Genomic DNA, 22,827 nt, shown 5'->3' with positions numbered 1-22,827 from the left:
AAACATGACTGCTGGTTCCAGGAACGGTTGAATGTGCTCAGTTTCTGTTGAAACTGTCTGCAGAGCTTTTTTTTTTTTTTTTTTTTCCAGCCTACAGGTGGTTGCAGAAAGCTCTGCTGCTGGTAAGTCAATATCTTCAGTACCTTAAGATTCTTCTGTTCCTAATTTTAGCTCATTTCCTAGGGATAAAAGGCACTCGGCGATTGCACTCCTCCTCTCTCAGTCCTCTATAAGAAACTTTTGAGCTGGTTAACCGATTCCATGCAGATTTGAGTAAAGGATAACCTCAAAGATGTTGGGTTCTTATGAGAGCTGTGAAAGGGGACATCTGAGCAGAGGGACAGACCCTATTCATGCCCCAGCCGAGGCAAAGCAGGGCAGCTCAGCCGTTTCTCATTTGGTTCAGCAGGGACCAGCTGCCCAGTCCTAAAAGAACTGGGATCAAGATTGGGAAAAGGACAGGGCAGGGGGGCTGAAGGGAAGGGATGCATGCCAGTGTGACACTGGGTTTCAGTAATTCCATGGCTTATGGGACAGCATGTTTAAAAATATACAAGAAAAGATATCAACTTGTTGGCATACAGAGTATAAGGCAGTAAGTTCCTCCCACTAAGTCTCAGGAGTCATTTGATTCTCTGGTTGGACACAGTCCCCTGTGTAAATTTTCCATTCTCTCTGTGGAAAGGACCATAACCTAACAGCCCTCCGTTCCCTTATGTGAGTATTTCTATAAAAATAACGATAGCGAGATGTCCTGACCTCTAAAGCACTCTTTATTTATCAAACTCGAGCTACAGCGGTGTCTTTATGAGGCCAGATTCGTTATACTCCCAGTTTGCAGGAACCTCCCTTAATTATTTATCAAAACCCTTGCATTTGTAAACAGCAGCTTGTTCCGTAGCCAGCTCCAAGTATCTTTACAAAAACCACGTTGACTGTGCAGGCTAATTTTTGTACGCTTGATCTAATTTCTGACACACTTGTCACTGCTGTTACTTCTTTTTACTCTTAATAGTAAAATGTGGTAATTTGACAGTTGCTTTTGCTAAAAGGAGACAATGGGTGCAATTACGATCACTTCTTTTATGCCATGTGGTTTGTTGATTAGAAAATTACACAAAATCATTTTTCCATGAACAGAGCAAAAATATTTTTGTTATTTTTCTCATTATTCATTCGTCATTTCTTTATTTATTCCAAGCTTTATTCAAAAGTGTTTTACTTAGAAAGTCTACAGGCAGCATTTCTGAGCCATGTTTCTGACCCTTTCCCTATTTTCTCTTGTTTTTTTGCTTCTTTCTCTGTTTTTTGGCTCCTTCTGATCAGGTACCAGGATTCCCCTGAGATTTCCCCCAGCAGTGAAGGTTCTTCTGGCAGGGCTGTTTGCATCTCAGAAGGCTGACCGATTCTGTTATCTGTGGCCTCATAAGAGGCAGGAATGGGAGAGAAATACGAGGAATGTGGGAGCTGCGTAAGTAGACAGCCACCAAAAACAACAGCCACGGATGCACCCACACCAAGCAAAGCCCAAGGCCTTGTTCCTTTTGGCGAGGAACCTCTTTAGTCCATGATTTGTCTTCTACATTGCCCTGACAAGCTCGGTCTATGATACAGGGTAACAAGATCCCTCATTTTCCTTTGCAGCCGAAGACAAAGCAGTTCAGCTGCTCCATCATTTCATCTGAATAGAAGGGAGGTAACGTGCTCATTAGCCTCAGTGAAGTCTGATACTCCCCACTGATCAGAAAGCAATTCCCTTCCAGCAGCACTTTCTCCTGTGCAACAAAACCTGCATCCTACTCACGGCAGCAGAAAGCAGTTATGAAAGGGAAAAAGGTAGAGCAAATAAAATATCCATGAGAAGTAAAAGAATCTGAGATGTGTGTTTCTGGGCTGCGTGTCTTATCAGTTGTACCTGAAAGCACGTAACATGTCCAGATTACAACAGAGCATTTCCACTGGATTGAGTGACCATCATATTTGTGGTAATGGCAGTCAGCTGATCACAAACACTTTATTACTAACACGACTTCAGGAAGACAAACTTGTGTTTTCCATTAACTCGGTCCCTTCCTTCTCAAGGCAAATAATCTGATGGTTTGTATTCCGTGTTTCAAAAATGCCTTTCAAATTGTCCTCCTCAGCAGCACCTTGCTCTCTCCCGGCTCCGAGGCAGCCGTGGTGTTGGGTGATGACCCAGTTGTTATTTCCAAAGTTTCCAGGTCTCACTTCCCCACTCGGCCTGCCCTGCTGGCTCAACTTTCCCTGCTGATAAAAGAGATAATCATTAGACCAGTGTTTTGCTGAGCAGTGCCTTTGCTCTTTGACTTCCTCTAGTCCTCACCAGGTACGTTTTGCTGCAGCCTATCAGTCGCCCTCGTTCCTGTCACTTTGCCCTCCTTTGATATCTAGTCCACATGCAGGTAATTATTTTCCTGCAAAAATTTCCTCCCCACCACATTATTCCTTTCTTTTGCTGATATGTTTACTTCTCTTAATGTATTGGACCGACTCCTGCTTTCCTTGTTCTCATCTCTTCTTTTGCTTTCACTTTTAGGAGATTTGTCATTCTTTATTAATCCATGCTTTAACCTAGTAGGTCACAAGTCTGGCTCATTCTCTGTATCTCCTCCTATTTTCAGCATACCTGACTGAGCTACTCTCCCTGCAAACACTTCGTTTTGCTCAGTTCCCCCTTGCACTTCTGCATTCCTAACCAAGTATATCCAACCTCCTATCGGTATTAAAAAGCCTCTTTACAGAGTCTGCATACCATCTAACCACATCACCTACCAGCATCCAAAGCAAAGACTGAATGCAGATTAATCATTATAATTACATGAGACGGAAATTTATGTTTACAAGAAATCCAACAATCTCTGTAGCTGCCAGGAAGAGGGGAAGAACAGGAAAGATGGTAGGGTATCTGTAAATCTGAATTGTTTATTCTACCTACAAGCCTTTCCAATGCTGATTTACTTAAATGTATGTGTATAGTACACTGTAATATATATGATTCTCATACTAGGGGAGAAAGCAAAGGCTAGACAGCTATTATATCCGATTAAAAAAATAAAAGTAAATGCATCTCTATTTCAAAAAATGTTTTAAAAAATAAAGAAATTACACATAGGTCTGCAGTACTTACCATGGTATTAAAATACCTGTCATTTGGAACTTATTTTGTAGCTTCCAGCTCCCAAAATTAAGGGAATCCTTTATTTTTTTTATTTTTTTATTTTTATTTATTTATTTATTTATTTTGTGTTGAAATTATTCTGAAACAAAGCTGTCTTCCTACAGGTTCATGTCCCATTGCCCTTCAATACCACGTTGTCCTCCCCACTGCAGGAACAGCACATGCTCTTGCCAAACAGCCTAGAGAAGGGCTGAGCTGTGCTGACATTTCCTCAGCTGAGATATTAATAGTGTCTGTCTCCCACGCTCGGCACAGCTGACAATTTTCATGAAACTCATAGGAAATTAATATATTTGAACTCTCGGCTTTGTGTCAAACTCGGTTAGAGCTGGCTCGAAAGTCATGGCAAAGGGGATGACAGGCAGCCTGTGAGGTGGTACAAGCCCCTTTTCCTTAGGAAATTGCACTAAATTCCAAGCTCCTACCTGTAAAGATTTTGAAGACAAGTTTGAAAATATGATAAAGTGCATTCTATGGGCTTATGGACAAGAAAGCAGATTGCAAGAGGTTAACATCTCAGATAAAAATGGAACAAGGTTCTAGGCAGACTCACTGAAGTGTCATGCAATAGCATGATTACAAGCTTTTTATTTGTTTTAAATTTTATTTATTTATTTATTTACTTTTATACGGTGATTCAGCTCCTGATACTTTCCACTTTGGATCAGCTCTTGATACTTTCCACTTATTCCACTTTTTGCTTTGGACTCCTGTCACTTTGCAGATGGGAGCGCACAGCAGTGGAAGCCTGGTGCTGAGGGATGTGGAACAGAAACCTGTCTCACACCCATTTAACAAAAACAGTATTTGTGAGCAGTACCCTGGTTGTGGGGAAAGAAAAAAAAAAAAAAAAGTCCCTAAAAAAGGAGCAAAGCAACAAAATCAGCCCTTCAGCTGCCTGCTCCTCCCTGTGACCCCTCAACTTCACGTGGCTTCACTTATACCTCGGATATCAGCTTAAATTTTTATCACTCTAAGGGATTTTTTTGGAAAACATCCAAGCTCTATTTGATACCCGCTCTCTGAAACTGCAGTTCTCAACTCAGCCCAGCCCAGAGGTCGTTTTTAAGAATGTTTCTGTGGTGCGTGATGCTGGTTTAACAGGTTCCAGCAGCGCAGACCACAGAGGCGTGAGCTGTGCCTCATCCAGCACAGCCCAAAAGCCGAGGCCCGGCATACCCCAACCCAATTTTGTAATTTTTCCCACAAATACCCCAACCCAAGGCTTTTTGCCCACAAATTTGAGCTTTTTTTTTTTTTTTTTCCACAAAAGCTCACTTAAAATTCTGTGAAACCCCAATTTTTCCCCCAACCTTTGAAAAAAACCCGCAACTTCTTTCTCTAAAATAAAAACTACTGTGGTACTTTTAAAAAAAATGTATTTATTTAATGCATTTATTTCTCCAATGCCCCTCCGCGAGCGGTTTCGTTCCCCTCAGAGGCTTTTCCCGCCCTTTTCCTGAGGCGGCCGTTGCCGCCCCAACGGTCGGTGGCGGCGGGTTGCGCATGCGCGGGTGGGCGCCATGGCAACGGGGCAGCTGCGGCCTGGGGGGCCGGGACCGGGGCCGGGACCGGGACCGGGATCAAAATTGGGATCAAAATCGGGACCGGGACCGGGATCGGGACCGGGACCAGGATCAGAACCGGGACCGGGACCGGGATCCAGACCCGTTCAGCGCTTGGGGTCCGCCGCCGGCAGGGCGGGGGGCTGTGGGTAGCGCCGCGTTTCTGTGGGGTGGGCCGGCCGGGAAGAAGCTGAGGAAAAAAAATAATTAAATTTTATTATTTTTTTAATAATTTTTCACGCGTGGAGAAAGGGGACGGGAAGGCTTTGGGAGGTGTGGAGGGAAGCGGTGGGATCCTGCCCTGTGCTACCCTGCTGCTACCTACTAGTAGGGTCTTGCTGTGGGGCCATTGGGGGCTGTGGCCCAGGCTCTATTTCTCCTCTCCTTTCCTCTTCTCCCTGGCCAGGCATCTGCTGGGAGATCTGCTGGGAGATCCCCTAGGAGACCACAAAATCTGTGCAGGGAAGCTCCGAGTCCTGGACCCTGGCAGAGCTCAGAGTTACCTCGCTGGTGGTTCTGTGCTTTTAGGTATGGCACACCGGGTCCTGGCTGTGCAAGGACCTATTTTCCCTCTTCCTTTATCCTCTAACTAACGTTTAGGGCAAATAATAGTAATGTGTTGCACAGTGTGTAACTCGCTACGTGATTGTGTGTTGCAGGGACCATCTTCAGGGCTTAGCGTGGAGGCTCCCAGCTCACTGACAGGACTTAACCATGGTAATGCAGGTTTGATTCTTCTGATTAGTGTTGATTCCACATTTTAAGGAGGAGGCGTTAATAGCCAAAAGGCTCCGTTCCACGGCTGCAGGGCATAACCTGACCTGCACGCTTTCATGTTGTGTGCAAGTCTGCCCCACGTTCTGGCTTCTAGATCTTTCTTGCAGTGTACAGACTCTAGGCTGTAAAAGTCTGTAGGCATCTTAGAAAGCCCCAAATCCAATTCCTTGCGGGTGAGTGAAAACACCACACAAATGTGGATATCCTGGTGTTTTTTTTTTTAAGAGTTAGGAACTCTGAGCTGCTTCAGTCCTGCCTCTAACTGCCAAAAAAAGAGCTGCACTCCATTCAGCTTTGGTTGCCTGATAAATCCTTAAGAAATTCCGGGACTGTTGGCTGTTATGCCATGCATTGGCTCCGGCACTGCCTTCTGTGCGTGTGTACACACGAGGTGTGACATCTGACAGCGTTTGTGGTGCTGTCAAGGAGCTTGTTAGCTGCCCACGTTTTGGGAACCCCTTCTTTAGGCTGTGCTGGAGCGCGTGAGCAGACTGCAGACTGCAGCTTTCCGATGCCACCACATTTAATAAGAGACAGAAAAAGCCAGTTGCTGACAATGACCGACTGCTGACATTCAAAGCCCTGAGGTCAGAGGTAGCTGTTGCAGAGAGACAGCAGGAGCAGTGAGTCAGCTTTAGACCAAAGACATTCCCTGCTTCTCGCTGCAGACTTATTACAACAGTTTGGCCTTACCTGTAAGCACCTTTTTTATTTTGAAAGATCAGCTACAGGCCAGGTTCTGACCGGGAACCTAATTAAGCTCACAAAATCTGCCATGACCCTGCTGGGAGCACAAACTGGGAGCGTGGCTCAGGAGGCTGGCTGAAAAATCTGATGTCAGCATCCACTCTGAAGTGTACACATTCCAGCACATAAAGTATTCAACAAGTTCTGTCCAATTAAGGTCTGTATAAAAGGCTTGTCGCCCTCTCTGATGCGTGTCTGGGTTCAAGTAGTTTGCAGTCTGCATGGCTGAAACTTTAGGAACAATGCCACCAGCATCTGCAGCTTTCGCTCTGTTTTTTTTTCTGCTGGTCTGCCTTTTTTGTTTCTCTTCTTGTGGTGTGTTTTGTATGGACCTCATGATTTCTATTTATTTTTTTTTTCTGCTTGGCTGATAGCTACATACGGCCTTCGCACCCATCCGTTTTATTTTGAATGAATCGCACAGAACTGTTAATTAGTGGTGTGCAAAGCTAGTCAAATAACAGAAATGGGTGGGCACATGCAGAAGGTGACTTGGTGTGTACAAAAAGTGCTCTTGGCATCAGACCAGGGGTCGAATACTTTCGGTCACTCGTGATGTGCAAATGCTCCTGTCCGGCCTTTTCTCTGGGGCTAGCTCTTGCTCTATCCATTCCTGGGACGCCGCCCACCTTGTGGCTTTGTGCTGCCATCACCTTCTTCCTGCCCACACAGCAGCAAGGAGAGATCCCTGTGGGTCCCCGAGCTGCTTTCTGTTGCTCAGTGCCTGGAGGCAGCATCTTCCACGCACACACGCTGCAGGCTTCCTGCGAGGAGTGCCCAGGGTGGGTGGGAAAATAATCCCGGGAGTGAATCAGAGGCTGGCAAACCCCTCTCGGAGGCACGAGGCTGGGTGTTCAGGCAGCAGCACTCCTCAGGTGGAGTCTTTGGCCTGCTCCAGGGTCTGGATGAGTTTTAGCAGCCCCTCTTCCTACACGGAGAATGGCAGAGCTGCTGTTTAGATTTGTGTTACCGCCAGCGGTAGAGGAGCAGCATGCATTAATTAAAAAATCAATTGAAAAGAATGTTTGATTTCCATTATGCACAACCCTTTTTTTAGCCAGACAGAAGCACGGCGGAACACTAATCATCCCTGTCTGATGACTTGAGAGATTCTTACAGGCTATAGAGCAAATATGGATTTGGTGAAAGTGTTTTAATGCTTGGTAGTCCCTACATAAAATCACCACAAAGTACAGGAGGCTGGTGGGGGGCTCTGAGCTAATGCTGCAAGCCAGGACCATGATGCAGTGAAGCTGTTCAGGAGGCTTAGGATCCTCTACCCAGAAGCCAAACGATCCAGACGCAGAGCTAACGGTGTGTTTTTGTGGTCATTTTCTCTCTGCAGGCGGGTAAAAGTAGTAAGCCCAAGCGTGCCAAAGGCAAAAGCTCCAAAAAGAAAGGGAAGAAGGCGGTGAAGGACGTGGATATCCTCAGCCCAGCTGCCATGCTCAACGCCTACTACGTCTGCCACAACGCCCCCGCCTGCCTGGAGTTGCGGGGCTTTCCCTGGCCTGGCTCCCCCAAAAAGAAGGGCAAGAAACGAAAGTAAGCAGGTGGCTGGGGAGCAAAGTACACGATGGAAACCAAGCTCCCCGGTGAAGAAGAGGCTTTTTCGAGTATTACTTATCCTGACATCTCCAGTGGTTAGCTCAAATACGTTGCCATAATGACTGCTGTGTCCGTACAAAGACACTCTTACGTGGCTCAAGCATAGAGTGACAAGTGGTGAGTGACGTCCGTGCCATCGTAATTTCAGCCGTGGCCCTTAGCCCTCCAGTTCTGTATGGAATAAAATGTTGTGCCTCGGCAGTCTGAAGGCTTTGTGCTGGGGTTTTCTTTGCCCCACAAGTGGGAAGTGCTCCCCAGTACGTTCTGCATGTAGTGCTGGAGCACCTCCAGCTTTTTCAACCAGTGCTGGTGGAAACTGGAGCTCAGAAAATGGATACCACAGGCAGCTCAACAGCCTTAAATATTTCTACAGCAGCTTCTCTGAGAGTCACCCGGCGCTCCCTTTCTGGGTCAGCGGAGAGCTGTGCGATGCGTTCTGTGCACCTGGATGATTCACCTCACCCTAAAGGAAATGGGTACGTTTGCTCAGATGAGCAGTGCTTGGAGCTCCGCTGACCGCACCGCCAGCTCTCCTTTGGCTGTGGCGAGATCCTGGAGATCCAGCTGAGGTGTCAGTGCTGTCGTGTTGCAGTTAGAGGTTGGTGAGCTCCCCTACCAGCTCTCCCCTTCTGGTAACCACTCGTGGCCCAAACATCCTGGCTGGAAACCACAAACCTTACAGTTCAGAGTTGCTTTGCTCCGTTTCCATGTCAGTTTAACGCAGCAGGTAAGTTGCAAAGCAGCATGTCGAGTGAATCTGTGTCTGCCAGATTCTTACAGCACGCCGACTGGAAGGATGCAGTGGAGTGCCTGGGACAGGAGAGGATGTGTCTGGAGCTGGTGGAGGCTGTGCAGAGACAGGAAGGAATGCAAAACGGCCAGAATCTTGGAATCTAGGAAAATCTAGGAAAAGAGAATCTGCTGGAGTTACTGGAAGGGGAGATGTCCCAGGTCTCTCGGATCCTCGAGTGGCTGTGAGCATGTACAACCACTCTCTGCACCCAGCAGCACTGTGAGGCGTGCAGGAAGTGTCACACCAGCACTGCAGTTGGTTTCTTGGGGCTGAATAGCAAAGGCCTGTAAAGCCTTATGCTATTTCTCCAGCTTAAAACTTTTCCCTCCATGAAGAGATCTTGATGAAATCATAGTTTTGTGGTGGTGCTTGCAGACCAGCTACTGCCATCATATAGGCTACTGCCACTATATAGGCTACTGCAGTATTCCACCAAACTTATTTCAACTACATGTCAAAAAAATCATGGTGGGCATCCTGCTTCCTTGCCAATTAGCCTGTAGTTGCTATGTTCTGCTGAGTCAAAGATGTGGTTTGCAGCTTGCTCTGTGCATAGATGTGTCTTCCTCAGTGTTTACTCATATTCTTGCTTCCCCATCACCCACCAGGAAGTCTGGTCACAGCATCTACTTGCTACAATTTCCTCCTAGTGTTCCAGAGCGAGAGAGGACCCAAATTTGTTCCCTCTGTACTTAGCATCTCAAGCTAATCGGTTAAAAATAAATAAAATCGTTCCCTCTTGCTACACAGAACTTTAAGGGAGGGGTGTTTCCACACACCAAGGCAGGAATTCCTTAATATGGGGCAGTCAGCGCCCCGCTCTCAGTGTTTCTCTGCTTCTGGTCAGTTTGCAGGAGGAGAAGCTGAAGAGCAGTACGAGCTCTTGCCAAGATGAAGAGCCCGATTTAACAGCAATTCCACGCAGGGACGGTGTTTAGGAAAACAACTTCCTTCTGGGCAACTTCCTCCACAACAGCACCGTGCGCGGGTTCCTCTGAAGCAGCTGGCACTTGAGCAGGGCAGCAGGCAGCACGCCGCTCGAGATGGCTCTGATCTGCTACGGCTGCTGCAAGCAAGCAAAGCCTCTTTTACAGCCATCCCAGACTGGAGTTACGATGATATCAGGACTCTGAATCAAAGTTTTACTTTGCAAAAAATGCCTGGGACAAATAGTGAAATATCATTATAGGTTTTCTCTTTAAAAACAAAAAGATCTGCTTTTTGTGTGGTGCAGTTGAGCACAGCAGATGGTGACCAGCGAAGTGCAAAGGACAAAGACTCCGCTTTCCAGTATTTCTGAAAAGTTGCTATTCATTTCTTTGGCAACAGACGGAAAACCCTTCCAACCGTCCCAAGCTGAAAAATAAACGCTTTTTCTTCTTTTTTTCCCTTTTACCTCTCTCCCGCCTGGATCCATCTCAATTTTGCATGCGATTCAGGCTCCCTGTTGGTTAACGAAGGCCAACAGACACCTCCAAAGAAAAGTCTGGACTTCAAATGCGTTGATTCTCTGTTTGAATACGCTGCTTCAGAGTGCTGCAGACTGCTGCCAGCTTCTAAGGGGCAGTCTGGCTCAAGTGGACGTGACTTCCCAGGCAGTCTGTTGCTGCTGGATGACACAGATACTTCTGTCCTATCACAGTGTGTAAGAGCTCGATTTTGTGGCAGGCTTTTCTTCCCGCCGGGGTGCAGAGTTTATAAGCTGAGTTTAAGGCGAATAAAGCCAATTCTGCTCAAATCCCCAGAGAATCTTTTGAGGGGAAGCTGGATGCTGGAGAGGCCCTTTGCTTTAGGGGCACGGTGCGAGGGAACTTCGCAGCCTTGCATGCATCATCTTGCAGAAAGGCATTTTTTTTCTGGAAGTCGGGCTTCCTTCGTGCTGCTGTTACTCAGCAGTCGCGCAGCGTGCTGCTTTGAGTGTGCGAGGTTAACGATTCCTGGAGGAAGTTGTACACCGAAACCAGGCTGTTAAAAATACACCGGGTGCTGACGTACGTGTTTGTGGGTGGGGGACAGGGAGGGAAGGAGGGCCACAGGACTGTTGTTGTGCAGAGTGAGTGATGGCTATTTATATAGCAGTTTAAAAAAAAGAAGTGATTCACCACACTTGGTATTAGAACATCCCTCAGTCGATGCTTCTGTATTGCCTGGTATTTCCTAGCCTGTTACTCTCACATTCAGAAAAGCGTGGTGCATCTTTAGGATAGATAAGAAAGGCTCGAGAAGTGACATGTACCCTTTTGTCTCACTTTTAGATACACCCTGGCTGTTATTTCCCAACTTCAGGGGCGGACAGTGAGGACTTTTTGGTCATAAATGCTATCATCTCCATAATGAAAATGTTACTATGGTGAGTTTAAAAACAAAACAAAACAAAATTTTTGTCCAAAATATATATATATATTAGATGTTGGCACTGAATAGTGTCAGCAGAAATAAATAAAATAACGTTTTTGGTAGGTTAACTCCTGTCTCATTTGCCCATTTTTCCTGGTTTCCCACTGCCACTTCAGACGTTCCTCAGAAACCAAAAATGTCATTGAATTTTAATGTCTTTTTTTTCTAAGCCTCTCACCTCAGGTTGAGAAAAAGCTTCTTCCTTTTTTTCTTTTGCTAGTAATTGTCGCACAAAAGACTGGAAGGAACAAAAGGTGAGAAGTTGCAGAGGTGACACTGGTGATTATTGAGGCCTTCCATTCCAGATGCTGAGATGTTTTTATTGCATCCTAGTGCTACCCAGTCACTGGTAGTTTCCTGGAGCTATTCCATGAATTCAGGAGTCCTGCTTCTTGGAGATGTTTTTGATGACCCCCTTAGAGGAAGCTTATGAGGTTTTGCCACCCCTGAGAGCCTCAGACCATAGATTAGTCATGACAGAATCTGGGGGAGAAAATAGCTTTTTTCTCCACTTTTTTTTTTTTTTTTTTTTTTTTTTTTTGGTTTAGGCTGCACATAATTTTGTTGTCCTTTTAAAGTAAATTCAGTCCTTTAAGCTGGCAGTGTTCCTTCTAGGTTATTGCGATATGACTACAGGAGAAACATAACCAAAGGGGCTTTCTTTTTATTTACTTTTTCAGTCTGATATATTCAGGACTAAGCTAGAATAAACTGAGTGTGAAATCTTTTTTTGTGCAAAAAAACAGCTTTGTGTCAGCGTGCCTCCCGGTTGTCTTCTAGCTGTAATTGGCACTAAAAGAGAGAAATGGGTAAGAAAAATGAGGAAAATGCTTCATGCAGCACATGGCTACAATGGCTTCCTTGGGATGGCGGTGATTGAATGTCGTGAATGGAGCAGGTCGCTCTTTGGTGAAAATGCTTGAACCAAATACTTTAAAAATTCACCTCTAATTACTGCTGAATGTCAGAATATTTTTAATAGCTGAAACTGCGGGTGATAGGCCAAGTGCTGCTGCAAGCTGAAAGGAAGCCCTTTTTAATGCTTGTAGGTAGAATGGAGTACCTGGATAATAAGAAGAAAGCAAAAATACTTAATGCTGCTTAGTGCGAGTTGAAAATTACATTTAACTTCAAAAAAGTCTTATTCAGGGTGGTTCAAATAGGTCACGCATCTCTTGGGGGTACTTTATCTACATCATGTAGTAGGAAGAGCCTGTTCTGGGAAGGAAAAAGAGCCAACTGGGGAAGAGTTCTCCATGCAATCTGAGATGTTAAATCACAAGCTACAAAACTGATGCTTGCATTAAAGCTGTAAGCAATTAGTTACAATAGTTACTGCAGCTGGCTTTTGTTTGTTTGTTTTTGTGAGTTTTAAACATAAGGCTTTAAATACGGGTCGTCTCACCTCGCTTTGCATGTCTGTAGCGCAGGTATCTGCCTGAGCAGACATATGGGACATGACCACGTCTGGACCAGGAAGTGACAGTTCTTTTTCACATTCAGGGCAAACAGCTCGTTTGCTGAAGTATTTAATTCCTCAAAACAAAACAAAACAAAACAAAACAAAACAAAACAAAAGTAAAGAAACTCCATGAGTTTACCTTTCTTGGTCTGAAAAAAAAAATGTTTGCAGAATAACTCTGCCCAAATCTCTGTTGGATCCGATGGATGTAGCGCTATCAGATGCTGCGTGATGTAGCACTTGCATGTTGAATACACAGTTACAGCTGTTCGGAGTGCTCCCTGCATTCCAGGAATGAGCTGGGGCCCTTCTTGTTTACACAAAACCTCGTCTGTGATAGCTTCTATGGGTTTCTTTCAATGGCTGTTCAAAATGTTACCAAGGTTGGCCAATCTTCTTGAAACTGTAACACTTACGTATGGCGAGAATTCCTGTTGTGTGTTGTTTGAGGATTCTGGGGGTTTCCCTCGCTTGATTTAATGTATCCTTCGCTACAGATTGCTGTGGAGGAGCAAGTGGGAAAGCTTTCTATGCGAAAGATGGATTTTCTCATCAGAGAAGGGGAAGGACCTGCTGGGGTTATCTGTAGAGTTTCACTGGGCTGTAAACAGATTTTATTCAGCCCTTGAGACAGCCGAAGTGAAGACTGGATCACAAGTGGTGTAGATGACTGATGTCATGTTCCTGTCTTTCTTAGCGTGACCTTTCTAAGGAAAGAGAATTATCTTGCCACGAGTTGCTTTGTGCGAGAGCTTCAGAAGGAGAGTTACAGTTGCCTTAAAGCTTCTGACGTGACTTGCAATCTGCTTGTTGGCAACAGTCTGATGCTTGGAGAAATGAAAGGAACAAAATGCCAGCCCTCATGAAATCACTGTGTCTACTAATGCTGTTGATAGTATTGCCTCTTAGTGACCTTAATTTTGTGTAATCTTACCTCGTACTTCAAATCTTTAAGGTAAGCAGTGCCTAAACAGATGTGTGTTTTGCTGGGGTATGTTAGAGCTTTCTAAGTGTGAAGCTCTTTGCTTCATTCCAATAAAAACCCTTGAGCTTTCTGTGGTGTCTAACTCGTCAGCGATGTCACCAGAAATAGTTGTGAAAGCTCCTGAGATATTTAATCCAGGAATTTTTGTGCCTTCTGAAAAGATCTATTTTGGGAGCACCTGGTAATTACAGCTTGCCCTTTGGGAACTGTCCAAGCTCTGCTTTCTTAGAAGTGAGGTGCCTTGATTCTTTATACTTCTCCGTGGTCTTATGCACGCAGCTTCCATCCTTTCTGTTGCCATCACCAGCAAGCAGGTAGCAGAATAAATCCGAAGCATTTCAGGCTCCTACAGTGGCAGGTGATCTTTTGCTGTCCTTCCCCGAACCCGCAGTTTGTGCCTGTCTCAATGCTTTGACAGCTCTTAAAAGGTCTGGCACTGATGCTGCCTTGGAAGAGGAGACAGAATTCCTTTTAATAGTTTGTGAGATTTCAGACTTGTGACCTCCTCGGGGTGTCTGCGAGGAGCTGCTCGGTGCTTCTCCAAACGCTTCCTAATTGTCAGGGAATGAAGGAAATCACTGAATTGTAGAACCGGAGTGTCAGCAGGGCTGTAAGAGTGAGCACCCAGGGTCACCCACACAGCTCAGGGCCATTCCCACACCTACACGTGGCAGGGCTGTGCTGATCCTGAGCCCACCAATAGTCACAACCCACAGGTCATCATCTTCACAGCGCTCTTTTGTGACGTGAGGATTGCTACGTCTCCCTTTCCTTTAAATTCCTTCGTTTCAGCTCCTTACGACAAAAAAGCGCGCTGCTTTTTGCCTCTCATTCCAACGTCACATTTTTTAAACCTGTTATTTGTGTTTTCCTCAGTGCTTCCCAATGCTACTGCTTCATCAGCACAGGGTGACAATTAGCACCTCCGACTGCAGCTTTTCTCCTCACGTGTTGCTATATGGTTGTCATAAAACTGAGACTCATGGGATTAATCTCCCCTAAATCTGAGTATCTGCAGCAAAGTTTGGACTAGTCATCTAGGTTATTTAGTTCATACGGTAAGAGGAGCTCGGGATGTGATTCTTCTGACTCCGTACAGAGAATTACAGCAGCCCGGGGAGTCCTGTTTAGATACAGGAACCCACATCTAGCGAGACAGATCCCACTCCCTGTGATGCTTAAGAGTCTACTGAAAAAGCAAAGCGAGGTTTAGTGTGGATACAGAAATGTAGGTTCTCCAAAAAAATGAAGATTGTAGGGAAACCAACATGGCCACGGCTTGGAGACCCAAACGAATTTGGGATGAAGGCCATAAAAACGACTGTCAGAAAACTCGAGAAATTCAGTGACTCTAGAAGAGGGTAAAATCACGTCAGAGATGTGGTCTAGCCTTCCATTAAAAGGAACCCACCTGGCCTGCGCCTTGTGGGCATCTCTGAGTACAAAAACACCTCCTGACTCGGGGATGGCAGTGTCTCAGACGCGGAGGAGTCGAGCAGAGCGAGACAGCTCCTCGGAGAGGAAGCGCCGTCGTCTTGAGCTTATCACTCCTGCACAGTTGTAAACTCAGCCCTGCTCGCTCCCGCTAATAATAGCCGAGTGGAATTGTGTTCAGCCAGCTAGCCCAGCCAGGGGAAAATCACCCTGCCTGCTACGCACTTTGGGCAAAATCGCCTTGAGTAACGAAGAAAAGCAAATCATACACATCCAGCTCCAGGTAATCAGCCTGCAGCGACCGTTTGGGGAATTTATTTCCCTGAGAGAAGCACATGGGACCTGAGGGACATCTCACAAAGAGCAGGTTGCAGCCCTGTATGAAAGGCATCAGAGCAGCAGGTTATTTGGAAGCACCGTATGCCACAGCCAGCATCAGGAAGATGTCAGTGGTCTAACGAGATCCCATCCTGCCTCCAAGCCCACCGCAGTTGTGCTGGCTCCAGCCACCCTGGTGGATCTGTCCCCCAGCTGGGGACTGGGCTCTCGGGGGCTCCAGCATCAGCACAGCGCTGGTGCAGGACAAGCTTCAGCACAGACATCAGATACTCGAGTCACAACCAGGCCACCCCTGTCCTAAAAAGTGATTAAAAGACAATCTTTATCAATTCATTTAAAAAGAAGCCCCAGGCAGCGTGTGGGGATGGGAGAGAAAAGGCTTCCTGCCAGCAAAGTTCCCAGCGCGTCTCTTCCTTTTTTAGTGCCTCATCTTTGTCTCTCCGTTAACTATTTCTGCTGTAAGATCGACTGCAGTTTGGTGCTTAGCTGCGAGGAAAAGGCACCGAGAGGCTATACATAATACATAAGTGGGTTCCGACGTGCCAGTCTCTCTCGATAGTTGTTACTATTCCTGCTGCTTCATAGAGATGAGAGCGTGGCGCTCAGCCAGCATTACTGGCTTTTATTTCCAAATACTCCGGGCATTGGCAGAATAGAAACAATTAATCACTAGTTGGGAGAAGTGAAAAGGCAGGTTGCTGCAAGGCACGACCGAAATCCAGGCTGCTTTTGGTTCCTGGATGCTGCGAAAGAGGAACCACAAGAAGTAAAGCTGCTGTCCCCAGGAGCAGTCACACAACATTTGTGTTGCTGCACGTTGGGACCCCGTTTTGTTGCAGAATCAGAGGCCCCAGCCTGGGTTACCTTCTAGATCCTCACACCATGCAACCCTTTTCTCTGCTGCTGAGAGAATTCAGGTCTCAAGAGTCCATAGCACAGATCCCTCCTGCTCTAACCCTTCCCCGCTGGTAACGATCTGAGGAAGATGCTGGAAATGGTCTGAGGCTTGAGGCCGCCCCAGAGCACTGCTGGTCCAGGCGAGTATTTCAACAGAATCTCAAAAAATGATGCAGTAGAGTCCTAAAATCATTTATTACCACCCAAGAAAGCACATCTGGAGAGACCAACTGCTGACTGCCTGATTGCTTTCTATGCTGGGGTTTTTCACAGGTGAAATTATGAGCTGGCTCTGCGTGGCGATGCCAAAGAGCTGTAAAAAAGGGTGAGCCGTACAGCCAGGGGTACAGCAAAACAGCCCAGAGGGGCCACACTGGAAGCTCTGGTCTTGAGATGGCTACTGGGGAGCTTGGCCTGAAATAGGGAAAAAAGCTCTGGATGTGTCTTTTTCATGGAAGAACTGGCAATCTGGGAAAAAAAAAGACCAAATAAGTAATAAAAAGCCTGAAGAACTGGCCTCCCTCTAGTAGCAGGCAGGGCTGGTCACGTTATCTTCAGACTCTTCACTCTTACCCATCGTGTTCCGTCAGCGGAGTTCTGATGCTCCTCACGCTCTGTGCAGAAAAATGGAGAGATTGGCGTTTGCAGAACTTCACCAAACTACATTGGAGCAGGAGGAGAGAAAATAAGCTGAAAATATCTGAGTGTCATTGGTACCGCAGCACAAAGCTGAAGAACCAGGTGTGAAGAGCTAAACTGCAGAGGGGATGTTCAGGTGAAAGACCAGGAATTTGTGTTTGCGAGGGTGATGCTGCAGGAAGCCGGTACCCTACCAGTAGAAGCTCTCCAGAGTGACTGGACCCGTGTGGATTTTGGTGGGTAGGAGATTTAACAGAGCTTTTCTTCGAAGGAATCTTCCCAAAAATCACTCGGCTTTGGCCTCATCTGGCTGCAGAGAAGCTGTGGCATCCAGAGCCCCATCAAGGCTACTTACAACTAACACATTGCCCTATCAACGTTCTCCCCGGGGTAATGAAAACGAGCCTGGCTCTTTATGAGCCGTGCGAATCTGTTTTATTGCACATTACTGAACAACCACTGCTGCAAAGACTCAGGTTAAAGGAAAGCAATGGATGCATCCTTTATTATTATTATTTTAATTTTTTTTTAACCTGAAAAAGAGAGAAAAGGAAGAAGCCATGCAGCTGTGTCTGTAGTTTTCCTCCTCAGTCTGCACTGTGAACGTTTAAAAACTACTCGGTTACAAAACCGCTAAGTCATCAGGGTGTTTGTTGTCAGCACTGTGGGTGAATCAATTGCTTCTCTCTTCCGTGGGCTTGAGATGCACGAAAACTCCATGGGCAAGAAGAAAGATGGATCCGCTTTTTCTCTCCCGATGATACAAGACGCTCAGTGGCTGGGTTTCCTCCTTCCGAGCACAGGCAGCTAGAAAGTGCCAGCAGGCAGCAGCAGATTTGTTAACTCCGAGGCAGCTAGGACATTTTGTAGGAAGCAGACTCAGAACAGAGCTGCTGCCAGGAGCTCGTCTTCCGCTGCACAACCACGTGCAGCTCCTTCATCTCCAGCACGCCAGAGCCCAACCTTCCTGTGCAAACCCGGTGAGATATCGGGCTCTCGGTCACCGTGAGGTCTGCTGTCGTGATACAAGCAGGTCGGTGTGTTCAGCAAGTCCTAAAGCTACGCCTGTGTCTCCAAAGCACTTTTTGGAGAAATCATCTCCCTCCTCCCCACATGGGCTCAGCTGATGGGAGCGATGTTTTGGATTGAGCTGGGCTGTGAGCTGTGCTAAGCATGCTAGCAGGGTCATGTGTCTCATCCCCTAACAAAAACATCATCTCCCTGATCCCTAAAATCCATCTTATTTTTTCTTCTCTAGTACGCTGCTACTTCCAAGCCACCCAGCTCACTGCCACAGGCACTCCCAGTCCCCTCACGCTTTCCCATGCACCCTTTGCTAGGCAATCCTTCCTTCTTACTCATCTGTTGTTTGTTTTTTTTTTTGCTCTGGAGCAGAATTCACCAGCCAAAGGCAGGGTGGATGGCTAAAACACCCCATACCGAGTCCCCGACATCTCTCCCACAGCCTCGCAGCACCTGAGCAGCCACATCTGCCTGGCAGGCTGCTAACACCATCCCCACGTTATAAATTCCACCTTTTTTTCTCCCCAGACCGAGGATGTGAAGATTATTTAAGCCTTCCTAGCCCTGCCCTGTCACCAGATCTCCCTTTTCCCACCACGCATCGGTTGCCTTTACCCAGCTAACCCCCTCCCTTCCTTCTCTGTGCTGGATGTGGCGTGTCCTGACCAGCCCCGGCATCCCCACGGGGTGTGAGCCAAGCTCCCGACCCTTCAGCTGGTAAAATGCACCTTTGTGCTCGCAGTGAGCCTTGTGCCAACCCTTACCCTGTGGGGTTACGGGTCTGTGACACGAGGCAGCTTTGCTGGATCTCCACGAGAACCTGGGGAAACACGTGCTGATGTGGAGTTTTCCTAAGAGGGAGAGTCAGTTTGTTCATACTGGGAAAATTTCCCTTTCGAGGCCCCTTTTGGTGCATCCCAAATCAATGTCCACGCCATTCCCTGTCAAGAGCTTTGTGTCCTGTCTTCCCTCTTCTCACAGAAGTGAGTGCACTTTGAGGGAGAAGAAATGAGCCCGTGTCAGGCCCAGCCAAGCACACTCAGCCACTGCCCTGCAGATGTGCACTTCCACAAGCCCACGGGTTCACCTGCCCTCTCCAAACCAATTCGCAACGTGTGGCCAGGGAAATATGCAGCCAGATGAGACCCTGGGACGTCACCGTCAGCCATCCCTCTCCCTGAGGCAGCAGCAACTCTACCTACAGCATTCCTGAGCAGCATTTGCCCAACCTGTTCTTAAAACCTACAACAGGGGAGACTCCAGAACCTCCGGAAGCCCTTCCAGAATTCTGCCATCCTACCATTACGGAAGTTTTTTGGTGTCTCATGGGGTTCTACCTTCCTGTGACGTCCAGGGAAGTGACCTTCCTCCTTCCAGCCCACTGCGGGTTACACCGGGCCTGTCGGGTGGCACAGGCCCAGCTCTCCGTGCTTGTGGCCCCGTTCCAAAACTGCTGATTAGCACAAGGGAATTCCACAGCTATTACAGTCCGTGTCAGCTGCCTGCCCGCGCTGGCAGGGCATTACCCTGTCCTCACGGAGCAGCAAGGCCCCACCAAGACCCCTCCACGGCTCTGCAGCAAAAGCTACACTCATCACAGCAACCGGTGTAAGTCATCATTTGGCCCAGATCCACATTTTGTACCTACGGGAGACCAACGATGGAAATCCAGAGCACCCCAAATACAGAGTAACCAAGTCTATGGGCTAAGCTAACATTGGTGCAAAAAACAGGTGTTTTTTCCCCAAAAAAATACACTGTGAGAGCGTGCACGTGGCTGCAGAGCTCCCAGAGAAACGCAGGGGCACTGCAGAGGCAACAAGTGGAGTGTGACTGCAGAGTGGACATTCGATCCCGAGCTGACCTGACACGCATGCCAATTGCCTCGGCTGGCTCTGCAGACGGGGGCACGTCTCGGAGAGGTTTTCGCCCTGTGCTTTCCGTAGTCTTGCATCTTCAGATGGTTGTAGCGCGGCCATAACTTCCTGCCTTTACATTTACGATTGCTTTATTGCATCTGTTAATAGGAAAAATTGGTGGCTGTGCTTCGTTCCGCCTATGGGGTGAAGTTATTTCTATATTTGGCTATCGGTTTATACAATTTGCAGAGTGCTGGGAGCGGGTAGGCATGTGAGATACGTCCCATTTCAGAGGGATTGGTATTGCATGCTTCAAGGGAAGCTGTAAAATTCCAGCAGTGGCTATTAGCATAAAGAGAAAAATATTATCATTTTTAGTACAGTGACATACCCATGGAAGAGGTTTCTACGAGGCACAGATGGTAGGCTGACGTCCTGAAATTAAAAAAAAAATGTATATGCAACAAAAATAAAACCATGATTGCTGTAAAATAAAAGCCTACTGAATTTTTGACCTGCCAGGTCTCTAGCGGAGCGCTTAACGTACATCTAGGATCCTTAAGGAAGGAACATTACTGAAAATATTTTGCTTTCCAGGCTGCTGTAAACCAGATTTTATTAACTTTTCTCTTGAGCACCCGTCCACGTTGCACTTTCCATGCCATTCTTTACTTGAGGAGAACGCGTCTTAAATTTGACAGTTTCGGTCCATCAGTCTGAAGTCCCTCCTTAAGACTCCCTGCTATAAATTGCACATACCTATTTTTACTATTTTGTACCATTTTTTGTACTACTTTTTCATTTTTTTCCTGTGTTCCAAGTCCTTTACACTTCAGGCTCCCGCTGAAACCACAGGTTGCCCTGGCACGCAGACACCTTCCTGCAACAAGACCACGGTCCCAGTACACGTCTTTGAGCCCTGATACAACAAGAAAACATTAGATTTCACGCATTAGAAAGAGCAGTTTGGGGTCATTTTGTGTTATTTCGAGTTACTTTGAAACCCGGCTTAGCTCAGCAACATGGCTGAGAAACTAGAGTTTAAGGGTGGAGGAGGTGGGGAAACAGAGAGCCAGAATGTCCCAAAAACGCGTTTTTCTGACAGCAAAACACACTTTTTTTTTTTTTTGACAGCAAACCACCACGGGCAACGCCGAGCCCGGCTCCCCTCAGCCCTTTCCCGCCCTCCTCCCTGAGGCGCGGGGCGACCTCCCCAAGATGGCGCCTCCCCCGTTCCCCCCCCCCTCACCTCACCCCCCCCCCCCTTTATCCCCACACCCCCCCCACACCCCCACACCCCCAATTCCCCCCCCTCCACCCTTTTTCCCCCCAAATTTCCCAAATCCTTCCTTCTTTTTACACCCCCTCGCCCTCCTCCTCATGGCGGCGGCGCCGCGCTATGACGCCACGCTCCCTCCTCCCCACACCCCCCCCACCTTTTTTTTTTTTTTTTTTTTTTTTTTTTTCCTCCTTCTCCCCCCCCCCCCCCCTCCTCCTCCTCCCCTCCCTCCCTCCCTCCCTCGGCCTCCTCCTCCTCCTCCTCTCCCTCTCGCCATTGCGGCGGCTCAGGGCTCGAGCCCCGCCGCTTCCTCCCTCCCTCCCTCCCCCCCCTCCCCGAGGGGGGGCTCCCCATTTTTTTTTTTTTTTTTTTTTTTTTTTTTTCTCTCTTCCTTCTCTCTCCCTCTCTCTTCCTCCCTCCCTCCCTCCCGCCGCAGGCTTCCACGGCGCAGGCCCGCCGCAGCGCAGCCGCTCTGAGGTGAGCGTCCTACCGCGCAATCTCCCAGCTCCTCCAGCCCCGGCGCAGCCGCAGCAACGCGGGGGCCCCCACCGGCCGATCCCGGCTCCCCCCCCCCTCCGACCCCTTTTCCCCTTTTTTCCCTTCTTTCCCCCCTTTTTTTTATTTTTGAACGCCCTTTCCTTTCCTCACCTCACGCCCCGCTCCTCGCCTGGCGGGGCCGCCTTTTTGGTTTTTAGGCCGCGCTAGGCCTCGGGGGGTGAAGGCGTCGCTGTGGTGTTTTTTGGGGGGTGTGGGGGGGGGGACACCGGGACATGGCCACCCCACAACAACCGGGGGGGGCTGAGGGGAGCCCCCGAGACCCTCAGGGGAGCCCCCGAAGGCCTCAGCCCGGAGCCGGGGGGGGGGGCACCGGGAGCGCGGCCCCGTTCCCTGCCCCCCCCCCCCCCGGGTTTTACCTCAGGGCCCCGCTGGAGTTTTCCCCCCTTTTTTCCTCCCTTTTTTCCTCCTTTCTCTCGATAATTCCCCCCCCTTTTATTTTTTTTCAATCCTAATGGCTTTATATTCCCCCCCCGTATTTCTATTTCTTTCCTTTTTCCCTCCCCTTTTTAGTTTTCTTCCTTTTTCCCTCCCCTTTTTTATTTTTTCCCCCGTTTTCCTCCCCGTTTTGAATATTTTCGTTTCCCTCCTTTTTAATTTCCCCCCTTTTTATTTTCCCCCTTTTGATTTTTCCCCTTTCCCCTCCTTTTTAATATTCTTATTTTTTCTCCCTTTTTAATATTCTCCATTTTTAACATTCCCCTTTCCCCCCCTTTTAGTTTTTCCCCCCTTTTCCCCCCTTTTAATAATTTTTCTCCTTTCCCCCCCTTTTTATTTTTTTCCCCCTTTCCCCCCTTTTTTATTTTTTCTCCTCCCTTTTTATTTTTTCTCCTCTTTCCTTCCCAATTTTATTTTTCTTTTCTCTACCCTTTTAATTTTCCCCCTTTTTCCCACCTATTCCCCCCCCCTTTTTAATTTTTCCCCTTTTTCCCCCATTTTTAATTTTCCCCCTCTTCCCTCCATTTTTAATTTCCCTCTCTTCCCCTGCTTTTTATTGTTTCCCTTCTCCCCTTTTTAATTTTTCTCTCCTCCCCCACTTTTTATTTCCCCCTTTTATATTTTAACACCCCCTTTTATATTTTGACTCCCCTTTTCCCCTCTTTTTATATTTTGAACCTCTTTTCTCCCTTTTTTATATTCCCCCTTTCCCCCCTTTTTATATTTTCCCCTTTTTATATCCCCCTTTTTCCCCGTTTTTATATTTCAACCCCTCTTTTCCCCCCTTTTTATATTTCCCCCCATTTTATATTCCCCCCTTCACCCCTTTCG

General features: G+C 47.4%; 2 protein-coding genes and 2 long non-coding RNA genes across 33 annotated transcripts in view; 3 read left to right on the top strand and 1 right to left on the bottom strand.

The window, feature by feature from the left end:
- Nucleotides 1-2: 2 nt before the first annotated feature.
- Nucleotides 3-7,687, top strand: LOC311427422. The gene is made up of 5 exons (XR_014687350.1): nt 3-122; nt 1,327-4,008; nt 5,424-5,481; nt 6,262-6,445; nt 7,634-7,687. It is a non-coding gene; the product is annotated as an uncharacterized lncRNA (long non-coding RNA).
- On the bottom strand, nt 4,565-22,800 carry LOC311427370 (uncharacterized protein). Of its 27 annotated transcripts, none has more exons than XM_084504680.1 (5): nt 21,085-21,119; nt 20,484-20,643; nt 20,116-20,159; nt 16,777-16,817; nt 16,382-16,617 (listed from the first exon to the last, which is right to left on the bottom strand). In XM_084504680.1, the coding sequence occupies exons 1-5, from the start codon at nt 21,104-21,106 to the stop codon at nt 16,483-16,485; spliced, it is 402 nt and encodes a 133-aa protein (XP_084360806.1). In that variant the 5' UTR covers nt 21,107-21,119; the 3' UTR covers nt 16,382-16,482. The 27 variants fall into 27 exon arrangements, 1 of the variants encoding a protein (XP_084360806.1); XR_014687304.1 differs by lacking the exons at nt 16,382-16,617; nt 16,777-16,817 and adding exons at nt 17,262-17,854; nt 19,730-19,882 and having other exon boundaries at nt 21,085-21,125; XR_014687305.1 differs by lacking the exons at nt 16,382-16,617; nt 16,777-16,817 and adding exons at nt 17,262-17,809; nt 19,730-19,882 and having other exon boundaries at nt 21,085-21,125.
- On the top strand, nt 7,833-10,427 carry LOC311427429. The gene is made up of 2 exons (XR_014687353.1): nt 7,833-8,623; nt 9,537-10,427. It is a non-coding gene; the product is annotated as an uncharacterized lncRNA (long non-coding RNA).
- NRF1 (nuclear respiratory factor 1) overlaps nt 21,326-22,827 on the top strand; it is a 55,795-nt gene continuing 54,293 nt past the window's right edge. For all 4 annotated transcript variants that reach the window (XM_084504550.1, XM_084504556.1, XM_084504559.1 and 1 more), the window contains exon 1: nt 21,326-21,480. The gene's annotated coding sequence lies outside the window, so the exon portion shown is untranslated. The remainder of the gene's footprint in view (nt 21,481-22,827) is intronic.

This window comes from Aythya ferina (assembly GCF_964211825.1).
Source record: "Aythya ferina genome assembly, chromosome: 1".
Lineage (NCBI taxonomy): Eukaryota > Metazoa > Chordata > Aves > Anseriformes > Anatidae > Aythya > Aythya ferina.
The sequence above is the reverse complement of the archived record's forward strand: the minus strand, read 5'-3'. Positions and strand labels throughout refer to the sequence as shown.